The 12462-nt window shown below is 34.0% G+C and overlaps 1 protein-coding gene across 1 annotated transcript in view; it reads right to left on the reverse strand.

The window, feature by feature from the left end:
• Positions 1–3196: 3196 nt before the first annotated feature.
• hacl1 (2-hydroxyacyl-CoA lyase 1) overlaps positions 3197–12462 on the reverse strand; it is a 32967-nt gene continuing 23701 nt past the window's right edge. The window contains exons 16-17 of the mRNA XM_073846846.1: positions 11702–11888; positions 3197–6194 (exon numbers count right to left, since the gene is read on the reverse strand). Coding sequence (XP_073702947.1) covers positions 6162–6194; positions 11702–11888 — 220 coding nt within the window. The 3' untranslated portion in view covers positions 3197–6161. The remainder of the gene's footprint in view (positions 6195–11701; positions 11889–12462) is intronic.

Consider the following 12462-nt stretch of genomic DNA (forward strand, 5'->3'; position numbering starts at 1 on the left):
CTTTCTCTCTCTTAGACACACACACACACACACACACACTAGATCCACGCCTTTAGGAGAAGTGAATGCCAGCCAATGTCTGTTACACCTCTCCCATGTATTGGCCCTGAGCTAAATATACAGGAGGCAGCCGGTCAGCTGCCCTCTGTAGCCAATATTAGCCTGTTACTACTGCCAGCGCTGCCTTTGTTTCCTCTGCCTCAAATGGACAGAGAAAACAAAACAGGACGGATAGAAATGACATTGAAATGACAGAGGCGAATTAGGCGATAACACCGTCCTGGTAAAATTTTTGCTGAATGAAATCCAATACGTGTTTCTTATAATTTTTAGGGTGCTGATTCCAAATAGTGCTTGTTTTTGCTTTTAGCATGTCACACTTTTTCACAAAATTTGATATGCATTTTATAGCATTTTTATAATAGACTTCTTTATAAAAAAAAATCCTACTGTTCAAAAACTTTTGACTGGTAGTGTAAGTATCAGATTTAATTCACTTATCGAAATAAAAGCAGTTTTAATGACGAAAAGACACAATGTATCATTTATTATTTTTGGTATCATTGACATACTATTACAGATTTCATTTACTATTTTTATAGTTTTCATTTTAAATTTAGTTCAAATTTTGTTAGTTAATTTTTTTTTGACAACTATTTGTAAGGTGAGGAAGTCTTCTATTATTCCCTAATGATTCATATCACCATCCCAGTAACATATTTGCTGAATGAAATCCAATGCGTGTTTCTTATAATTTTTTAGGGTGCTGATTCCAAATAGTGCTTGTTTTTGTTTTTATCATGTCACACTTTTTCACAAAATTTGATATGCATTTTATAATACTTATTTTTTAAAAATCCTACTGTTCAAAAACTTTTGACTGGTAGTGTAAATATCAGATTTAATTCACTTATCGAAATAAAAGCAGTTTTAATGACGAAAAGACATAATTTATTATTTATTATTTTGGTATCATTGACATACTATTACAGTTTTCATTTACTATTTTGAATCAGTTTTTATTTTTATATTTTTCATTTTAAATTTAGTTCAAATTTTATTAGATAATTTCTTTTTTTTTTTTTGACAACTTATTTGAAAGGTGAGGAAGTCTTCTATTATTCCCTAATGATTCATATCACCATCCCAGTAACATATTTGCTGAATGAAATCCAATGCGTGTTTCTTATAATTTTTTAGGGTGCTGATTCCAAATAGTGCTTGTTTTTGCTTTTATCATGTCACACTTTTTCACAAAATTTGATATGCATTTTATAGCATTTTTATAATACTTATTTTTTTAAAAACCTACTGTTCAAAAACTTTTGACTGGTAGTGTAAATATCAGATTTAATTCACTTATCGAAATAAAAGCAGTTTTAATGACGAAAAGACATAATTTATTATTTATTATTTTGGTATCATTGACATACTATTACAGTTTTCATTTACTATTTTGAATCAGTTTTTATTTTTATATTTTTCATTTTAAATTTAGTTCAAATTTTATTAGATAATTTCTTTTTTTTTTGACAACTTATTTGTAAGGTGAGGAAGTCTTCTATTATTCCCTAATGATTCATATCACCATCCCAGTAACATATTTGCTGAATGAAATCCAATACGTGTTTCTTATAATTTTTTAGGGTGCTGATTCCAAATAGTGCTTGTTTTTGCTTTTATCATGTCACACTTTTTCACAAAATTTGATATGCATTTTATAGCATTTTTATAATACTTATTTTTTTTAAATCCTACTGTTCAAAAACTTTTGACTGGTAGTGTAAATATCAGATTTAATTCACTTATCGAAATAAAAGCAGTTTTAATGACGAAAAGACATAATTTATTATTTATTATTTTGGTATCATTGACATACTATTACAGTTTTCATTTACTATTTTGAATCAGTTTTTATTTTTATATTTTTCATTTTAAATTTAGTTCAAATTTTATTAGATAATTTCTTTTTTTTTTTTTTGACAACTTATTTGTAAGGTGAGGAAGTCTTCTATTATTCCCTAATGATTCATATCATACCTCTAAGTCAGGTTCAATTCTCTCTCAGATATGAATGATTTCGAAGATAATATTTTCAATCCTGTTTTCAGTGTTAGAGACAGAAGAAAATGCAAACATAACCCTTTTTTTTGCGCTAACACTATAATGAATAATCTTCATTAGTTAACTTTAAAAGTTCTACAGCATTTATTAAACAAACATTTGCTAATGTATTATTAAAATCATAAGTTGTGCTTGTTAACATTAATGAACTGTGAAATAACATGAACTAACAATGAACGACTGTATTTTCATCAACTAACATTCACAAAGATGAATAAATACCGTAATAAATGTATTGTTCATTTTTCATGTTAGTTAATACATTAACATTATTATTTTTAATCTTTTTTTAATTTTCCATTTTCATTTTAAAGTTTGTTTAGTGTTTCTGACATTTTTGTAGTTTTTTTTTTCTATGTCAACATAGTATTTCAGTTTTACAGTTATTTTAGTACATCAAGCGAAACTAAATTTAAATGAGAAATGTCGCTTTGGCAACTAGCTGAAATAAAACATCTCTTATATTTTAAGTAATTTTTTTTTATGGTTTTAGATACACACACACAGTGACAAAATGTATATAGTGACAGAATTTAATAATGTAATATTTAAAATCTAAAATAGAAATCTTTTGTAACATTATAATTGTCTTTACCATCAATTGAAAGCATCATTGGTAGTAAAACAGTTTTGATATATATATATATATACACGTATATATATACGTATATATATAATTATTTTTTTTTTTTGGTAATTTCTTCCCCCTCAAAAATAAAATTGAGGGACCCTGTGACACTAAAGACTGGAGTAAGGAATAAATTACATTTTAAAATATATTCAAATAGAAAATTATTTTAAATAGCAAAAGTATTTCAAAATGTTACTGTTTTTGCTGTACTTTGAATCAAATAAATGCAGGCATGTTGAGCAAATGAGCAGATCTTCTTTAAGTAAAAGATTAAAAATCTTTTAAAACCGGTAGTGTATTTGACTGGTAGTGTATACTGTATATATCTCATCTCCTCTTGTTTTGTGAAAAACCTACTTGTTATGGGACGCTTTTTGCAAATCAGCACAAATGTATTATCAAGATGGAGTAAACTCAGATGACAGAAAGTCATTTGCTATGTTTGTTTTTTTTTCCAAAATTGGTGTGATAACTTGGTGTGACCATCTACAATGTCCGAGCTGAAGGACTTGAATCTGAGACGGACTGCCACTGGCATGTGATGTACACACATGCATAAAATGACAGAATTAGCCTGCATGCTCTGTAGTGGAATATCACAGATGTTTTCCAGTCCCTCTCGTCTATCTCGCCCTCCCTCTCTGTGTCCTTTTTTTTTTCAGGACTTATCGACCACCACTACTCACAATTTATTGGCGCCTTTACTTTCCCTCAGAATTAATGACAGAGCAATTATGAATAGGGCCGTTTAAAAGCCTGGTGGGAGATGCAGTCTCTAAACGCCTCCAATCAGACAGAGTGCACAACGAAGAAGACAGGCAGAGATGAGTTCATATAAACCGCATTTTAATGTTCCATCATAGGAAACAAAATCTTATCAAAGGACATTAATTGGATTAATAAAAAAATATTTTTAATTCACTATAATTCTTTATACAGTAACAATTTAAAACAAGGCCATTTTTGGCATTTTATAGTGTGGCTGCTTCAGATTTGGCTGTGAAAATAGTTCCTTTAATAAGTCTTTTATATGCTGTAAAACTGTTCACCTGCAAATGTGAAGACGGTGTGATCTGCCAAGGCCAAGAAGGAGAAGCTCTCACTCTATGATAAAGCAGCACAGTAATGCTACTTTATGAAAGAGCAGAAGATGAGACCAGAAGACCTCAATTACTCAGAGACAGAGGATGAGCTTAAACAGAAGCCCTCTAGAGCAGCACACACAACACTGACCTGAGATCAGGTGAGGTTCAAATAGATCTAAATGTACAGTACTGTAGGAATGGATAATAAACTGTAAATTAAAATAATTAAATATACATAGTCTAAACTGTTTTTTAATTTGTTATTAAATAATGTACACTCTAAAAAAATGCTGGGTTCAGTCTGTTGGGTCATATTATTGGGTTAATTTGAATATTCTAACCCAGGTGCTGGGTAGTTTTTCTGCACTCAGTGTAACGCAATGTTGGGTAAACCCGGTTAAAACGGGATACATTTGTCAACGGTCATTCTGTGTTCTGTTCTGAGAGACAACTTGACTGATGGGAAACTTTCTGAATGAAATTAAGGTTTGTATTACATTGTATTCCTATCAAATTATTACTGTATAAACAGTAAAAAGTCTCTAGTTTTACATTTTTGTTTAAATGTACATCACAGCTAAGTCATGCTGTACTGTAATGCTAGCCTTCTATAAAACTTTTTGAATTTGAAGATCAGGGTAAATTTAACTTATTTTGTCTTCTGGGAAACATGTAAGTATCGTCTATAGCTTCTGAAGGGCAGTACTAAATGAAAAAAATATGATATAGGGAAAATAATTTTTTTTTTTTTACACATCTTCATTTTGTTCAAAAGTTTTCACCCCCGGCTCTAAATGCATTTTTTTCCCCTTCTGAAGCATCAGTGAGCATTTGAAGCTTCTGTAATAGGTGCATATGAGACCCTCAGTTGTCCTCAGTGTGATGGATATCAAAATCATACAGTCATTGTTGAAAAGGGTTCAAATACACAAAAATGCTGAAAAACCAAAGAATTTGTGGGACCTGAAGGATTTTTCTGAAGAACAGCAGGCAGTTTAACTGTTCAGAAATAACAAGGGACTCATGAACAACTATACCTAAACAACAACAAAAAAATAATTCAGGTAACAACACAGTATTAATAATCAAGTATATGTAAACTTTTGAACAGGGTCATTTTTAGAAATTAAACTATTGTTTTCTTTGATGTGAAATATCTTAATCAGATGAGTAATAAATAAAAAAAATAACATGCATTTTGTATGACATCTCTTATTTTGGTAAAATAATTAACATTTTGCAGATTTTTCAAGGTGTACGTAAACTTTTGACAACAACTGTATATATACATTTTAATTATCAAGACCATCAATAGGTTGACTAACCCAGCAACATAGTTGAAAAACAACCTAGCAAATGGGTTAATGTATAAAACCCAACAAGCTAGGTTAACATAACCCAGTTTTTTTTAGAGTATAAGCATTTTCTCTATAAAAGAAATAGTTCACCTCCAAATCATCATTTACTTAGCCTCAAGTTGTTCCAAAACTGTATGACTAGATGAAAAAACCGAATAAATCAACAAAATAAATGTATATTTTGAAGAATGCTGCTCTATTCCATAGAATATTGCAGTTGAACGTTCCGGTGGATCAGAAGTAAATAATGATATAAATACTGTTCAGTTTCTTGCACAGACTAATCGTTTTGTGTCTTAACACCTCAATGTATCGGCACAAGCTGAAGGGTTTCATTCGGTTTTGTCTGTGTATGTTTTTTTTACTCTCAAAGATTTGGTGCCCATTGACTCCCATTATATGACTGACAGACTGCAACGGTTTGAGTTAAAAAGTCTTTGTTTGTGTTCTACTGAAGAAACAATGTCACCTACATCTTGGATGCCCTGGGGGTAAGCAGATAAACATCAAATTTTCATTTTTGGGTGAACTATCCCTTTAACCAATAACCTATTTATTTAGGATGACAAAACGGGAAGTGCAAATATGATAACTTCCTAGGTTTTAGAACTCATTCCTGAAGCACCCTATGAACTGTTGTTGTATGGAAAGAGGTGGTTAAAATAAAAAAAATTAACTACTTTAATGTTCCACAGGAAATGTGAAGTCATAAAGGTTTGGAACAACAAGGTGAATGATGACAACTTTTATTTTGGGGTGAACTATCCCTTTAAGTATTAATAGAAAGAACTGGAATCTCTGGAAATTAATTTCAGTCAGTAGAGACTGATAACATGTTAAATTAGCAGTTTTTCTTTTTATAGGTAACAGTGCCACCTACAGTAAATTAACCAAATGTAGTATAAGAAGCAGAGTTAGGTCATCAAGACAGGATCCGACCTCATCCGATACCTCTTCTCAGCTTTACAGATTTGAACGTGTCAGCCAGGGAAAGTCCTATTAGGAGATAAACACAAAGTTTCATTATGATATGAACATTAAACACAACAGAAGTTCAGTTTACACATGTAGAAACTCCATTCAAGTCTATCCTGTTTATCTCGAAATGCTTTTGAAGAAAGTTTCCACTCATTGTTGGGGAAGCCCTTTGAGTGTCAGTGTGACATACACAGAGAGTTTCAGTGCTGCAGCTCGCTGTGACACCCAATCCCTCAATATGTCTGCGTGTGGTTGCCAGGATACACCCAGCACAACAAAGAGGGTCACAACTTTTAATAATGGGGGCTCATAACTTTCAAAAATAGAAAGGTCAGTTATGTTTAATGTGTGTGTATGTGAGAGGGGGAGAGGGATAAAAAAAACGTGTGAGTGTTGAAATTTATGGTGACACGGGCCTTGTGATGTTAGGAACTCTAAACAGTCAAACATGTCAGAGGTCCAAAACCACACTGTGCTATTTACAATAACTTAAACTTAAGTGTTTTCCTGTATAGTTGCTTATTTAACCCTGTAAAGCCTGACATATAAAATAATAGTCAGATAAATCTAATATTTGTTTATTAAACTGTATTAGACAAAACATTAAAATAAAATCTACAAAATAATTTGCATGTGTTTTTTTGTTCAGTATCATATTTGATAATTCAGGTGTTTGTGGATCATATAGTATTTTTTGTAAAGAATATAGGGCTCATAGAGAAAGAGAGAGAGAGAAAGAAACACCTACATTTTATTCAGTGGCCAAAACGGAAGCAAAATCTACAATTTAAATTGTCCAAAAAATAAATGGAAATTCTGACAGCTTGTAAATCAATGATATCATTATAACAGTATAGCAGTTTTCACTTTATATCTCTCAGTAATTTGTCTTAGTAAGATGATATATGCTTAGTTTTATGATTAAAGCTGTTTTTTTATTATAAAATAACATTCCTTACCTCATTTGATACTACATTTTAACATGATTTTTTTCCAAAAAATAAATAAATAAATTATGTATGGATAATCAAGTAGAACTAAGTTGCTTGCTTCAGCCCAGTAAGTGTTCATCTTGAAATATTATCAACAACAGACTTTTAAAGGAACACTCCACATTTTTTGGAAATAGGCTCATTCTCCAACTCCCCCCCGAGTTAATAAGTTGATTTTTACAGTTTTGAAATCCATTCAGCCGTTCTCCTGTTCTGGCGATATCACTTTTAGCATAGCTTAGCATAGATCGTTGAATCCTATTAGACCAATAGCATCGCGTTCAAAAATTACCAACGAGTTTCCATATTTTTTCTATTTAAAACTTGACTCCTCTGTAGTTATATTGTGACTATTACGCCGGAGTGTAGTTCCTAATTTTTTCAGCCTAGAAAATCGCAGCTTTACATTTTCCGCCGGTATTAGTACATGATATAACTGCAGAAGAGTCAAGTTTTAAATAGGACAAATATGGAAACTCGTTGGTCATTTTTGAATGCGATGCTATTGGTCTAATAGGATTCAACGATCTATACTAAGCTATGCTAAAAGTGATATTGCCAGAACAGGAGAACGGCTGAATGGATTTCAAAACGGTAAAACTCAACTTATTAATTTGGGGGGAGTTGGAGAATGAGCCTATTTCCAAAAAAAGTGGAGTGTTCCTTTAAAGTTATTGTTATATTCACTTTATAAAGTAAAGATTTCACTGCTAAAAGACACAAAAAGTATATACCAAAAAATGTACTGGGTCATTCCATGTCAAATCAACCAAATTTCAGAAACATTCCTATTTTAAACATTAATTATTCTTCAGACATTTTGCTTTAAATACAGTAAGTATCAGCTGTATACAAAGTGACCAACATTTGAGTTTCAACCATTGAAAATTGGTAATATTCAACAATATAATATCCGCCATATCTCTGGAACTGAATGATGTAGGGCCTTGAAAATGAATATCTTGAATGAAACATTTATTAATAACTAGAATAGAATGTAAGTCATCTGCTGGCACTTATGCTGAAGGACTGTGAAATGAAGGCTAACATCCCAGCGATTAAAGCTGCTGATGGCAAAATTACAACAAACTCCCAAGCCATCAATAGCACTTTTTCCTCTTTTTTTGCAGATCTATATAAATCTGAGATCAATTTCAATGAATCAGTTTGCAAAGACTTCCTAGATAGGCTGAATCTGCCCAGTGTCTCACAGGCTGATCAGGTCGACCTGGAGGCGCCATTACAACTAGAAGAGCTGCTCAGAGCCCTAAAATGCCTAAACAAAGGTAAATCACCTGGCTTAGATGGCCTGCCACCGGAGTTATTTTTAGAGATTTGGGACATGGTAGGACCACTTATGCTTAATTCTTTTAATTTTGCCATTCAGAATGGGACCTTTCACAGAGACCAAAAAACTGCACTCATCACCCTTCTTTTAAAGAAAGGGAAAGACCCTCTTGAGTGCTCTAGTTTTAGACCAATATCCCTGCTCACAACCGATCTAAAAGTATATGCCAAGACTCTTGCTCTGCGCCTTGTAAGAGTCATCCACTCATTGGTTAATGCAGACCAAACAGGATTCATTCAGGGGCGGTTTGCATCTGACAACATGAGAAGGCTGCTGCATGTTATAGATGCTGCAGATAGTCACCAAAATCCATGTGCAGTATTCTCACTCGACGCGGAGAAAGCCTTCGATAGGCTAGAATGGGATTACATGTGGGCGGTTTTACAGCGTCTTGGGTTTGGGCATAAATTTATTACAATGATTAAGACATTGTACCATTCACCCTTCACAAGGGTCCTAACAGGAGACCTTATCTCTCCCTCATTTGAATTGCAACGTGGAACAAGACAGGGATGCCCACTTTCCCCTCTTTTATTTTGTCTATCCTTGGAACCCTTAGCACAAGCTATTAGACAGTCCTCAGCTTCTCCTATGAGAATTGGTGATCATAATAATATCATATCTCTATATGCCGATGATATAATTTTGTTTTTAGACAACTTTGACACCTCCATTCCCTTAATAATGAAGGAATTTGATCATTTTAGTAGTCTTTCAGGCTACAAAATAAATTGGTCAAAATCTGCTTTAATGCCTCTGAATAACAGAAGCATAAAAAACTCTATACCTACATGTATTCAGGTCAAAAGCTCTTTTATTTACTTGGGCATTACAATCCATAAAAACTTACATAAAATAAACAAGGACAACTATAGCACTATGTTAAACAAGATAAAATCTGACATACAAAGATGGAAGAACTTAAAAACATCAGTTCAAGGTAGAATTAGCACAGTTAAAATGAATGTTTTGCCACGCATCAATTTTCTCTTCTTTATGTTGCCACTCCCTCCTCCTCCTAACTACTTTAAAGATATACATTCTATGGTATCCAAATTCATCTGGAATGATAGGAAACCTAGGATTCGTCTTAAAACATTACAGCGGCCAAAACTGCTTGGTGGGTTGGCAGTACCAAACTTTGAATTGTACTACTGGGCATTCCAAATCAGGGCCCTCAGCACATGGGTTAACTCAGAAACCACTACTGCTTGGAGACTTATTGAGTCTACTAAGGTCGCACCACACAGGTTACAAGACATTTTGTTTGCAAATATTGGTACCAAAGCGCTTAACAGATTTGGACCAATCATTGCTAATTCTGTACATGTATGGAAGAGGGCTGAGAGATGGATGAGTGGCCCTTTCAAGTACTGCAAGAACACGCCTTTATGGCATAATTCAAATCTGCTTTCTGGTAACAAACCATTTTCTCAATCTTCATGGTCATCACTTGGTATTAACACTTTTGGTGATGTATACAATGCTCAAGGCCTTTGTTCACTGCAGGATTTAAGGACACAGTTCTCCCTCACATCATCAGCTTACTTTGTGTACTTTCAGTTAAGATCAGCTTTGAAAGCATATGGGGTCCCCTGGGACTCTCCTCTTCCCTCTCATCCTATGCTTGAATGGATTTTACCCAGATTTGGTAGATCATCTGTTTCTATCATTTACAAAAAATTAACGGAACATAATCTTAAGCCCTTGCCAGTTGAATCCATTTGGAATAGGGAATTAGATGTTGATATATACTGGGACTCTGTTTGGTCTAATTTAAGTTTAACTTCTAAGAATCTAGCTCATCAGCTCATTCACTTTAAAACCATTCACAGAGCATACATTACACCCTACAGGAGATTCCAGATGAAGCTACAGTCTTCATATGACTGTCATATTTGTAACTCCTCCTCACCCGGAACATTTCTACATATGTTTTGGAGTTGTCCAATCATATCTAGCTTCTGGACACATGTAAACTCTGTGTTATCTGATTTACTGGATATCGCTTATGTTCCTAACCCAGCTATTTGTCTTCTAAATGACACCTCTGATACCTCTCTAAAAGTAATCCAATTCAAAATGTTATTTGCTGGTTTTAAATCTGCAAAGAAAACAATTACAATGCACTGGTTCACACCTGATATCTGTATGAAGTCCTTTTGGATACGAAGCCTTTTAAAAATTGTCAATATGGAACTTACTACTGCAAGACTGAATAAAGCTCGGCCTGCTACGGTAGAAGCCTGGGAATACTTCTCATCAAATGTCATCTCTTGCATGAGACAATAACTTGTATGTCGGTGACACACAGGCTTTTTATTTATTTATTTATTTTTTTTTTTTTTTACTTTTTACTTATTTACATGATTTCTATTGTCACTATTGCTGTATGCAATGATATTTGATATGTCTGTACCCTGACCCCTCCCCTCCCCCGTTTGATAATCAATAAAATGTTGATCACAAAAAAAAAAAAAAAAACTAGAATAGAATGCTATATCTTTAATACTATGTTCAATTGAGTTGTTTTGACAGAAGGAAATTAGATACATCTCTAGTTTAAACAAGAGATAGCATATTTTTGCAAACTGACCCACATTTGGTTTTTGACCACTATGACCAATGTGTACAAAATGTGTACAATTGAACAATTTACTCTTGGAGCCATATTGAAATTCCAATAGCTCTGGAACTGAACTATACAGGGCCTTAAAAATGAAGATCCCAAAAGGAATATCCTTAAAACTACTTGAGTTACAGACATGCAAACTTTATAGTAAGAACTTGAAAAGTGCTGTTTTCCCATTTTTGAATGGTCACCATTGGCATATAATGCAACAAAGATTGCTAAAGTCAACAGATTTTACTAACAGACTTACCAACCTCTGTGTAAAAATAACATTATGATGTTGCCATCTTTTTAAAGTCATTTTAACCCCCTGTCATTTGGCTCTAAATCTCAGGTGAAAACTGCCAATTTGATCCCCCCTCTACAAAATAGTGGATCACTCAGTAAATATTCTGTTTTTTAGATCTGTTTTGATCATGCTGACAATTTAGAGGCCTTGGTTGCACAACAAATATGATTCAGTAGGTTTGATACTGTTAAAATGAGACTACACAACTAAGTAGTGTTTTGTTAAAGATATTTCAATTAATATAAGGCTGTGTGTGTGCAGTACCTGTTGTTTGCGGTCTGAGGCCGGGTCTATTAGTACGTTGAGAAGGCTGGGCATCTCTGTGTTGTTCAGACTCTCCTGTAGTGCATTGCGGAGTTCCTCCACCGTTCGGACCAGATACCCACGACCCCCAAACGCACTCATCACTTGCTCGTACCGTGCCTCTGGTAGCAGCGTCACCGGAGGAGCACTAAAACACATTTGGTACACCAGGTTCACACACACATACAAACACACACGCGCACACACACACACACACACACACACACACACACACACACACACACACACACACACACACACACACACACACACACACATGTTGGGTTTACATGTTTTATGGGGACATTCCATAGGCGTAATGGTTTTTATACTGTACAGACCGTATTTTCTATCGCCCTACACCTACCCTACACCTAAACCTAGCCCTCACAGGAGATTGTGCACACTTTTACTTCATCAAAAAAACTCATTGTGCATGATTTATAAGCCTGTTTCCTCATGGGGACCTGAGAAATGTCCCCACAAGGTCAAAATTTACTGGTATTCCTATCCTTGTGGGGACATTTGGTCCCCACAACGTGATGAATACCAGGTACACACATACACACACACACACACACACACACACACACACACACACACACACACACACACACACACACACACACACACACACACAGGTCAGTCGTATGTACAAGATATATTACTTGCTGGGTTCAATAGAAATGTATCTTACTGACAGCAATTTTGTCTCATGGAGC

The sequence above is a fragment of the Garra rufa genome, chromosome 9 (genome assembly GCF_049309525.1).
Source record: "Garra rufa chromosome 9, GarRuf1.0, whole genome shotgun sequence".
NCBI classification, from domain to species: domain Eukaryota; kingdom Metazoa; phylum Chordata; class Actinopteri; order Cypriniformes; family Cyprinidae; genus Garra; species Garra rufa.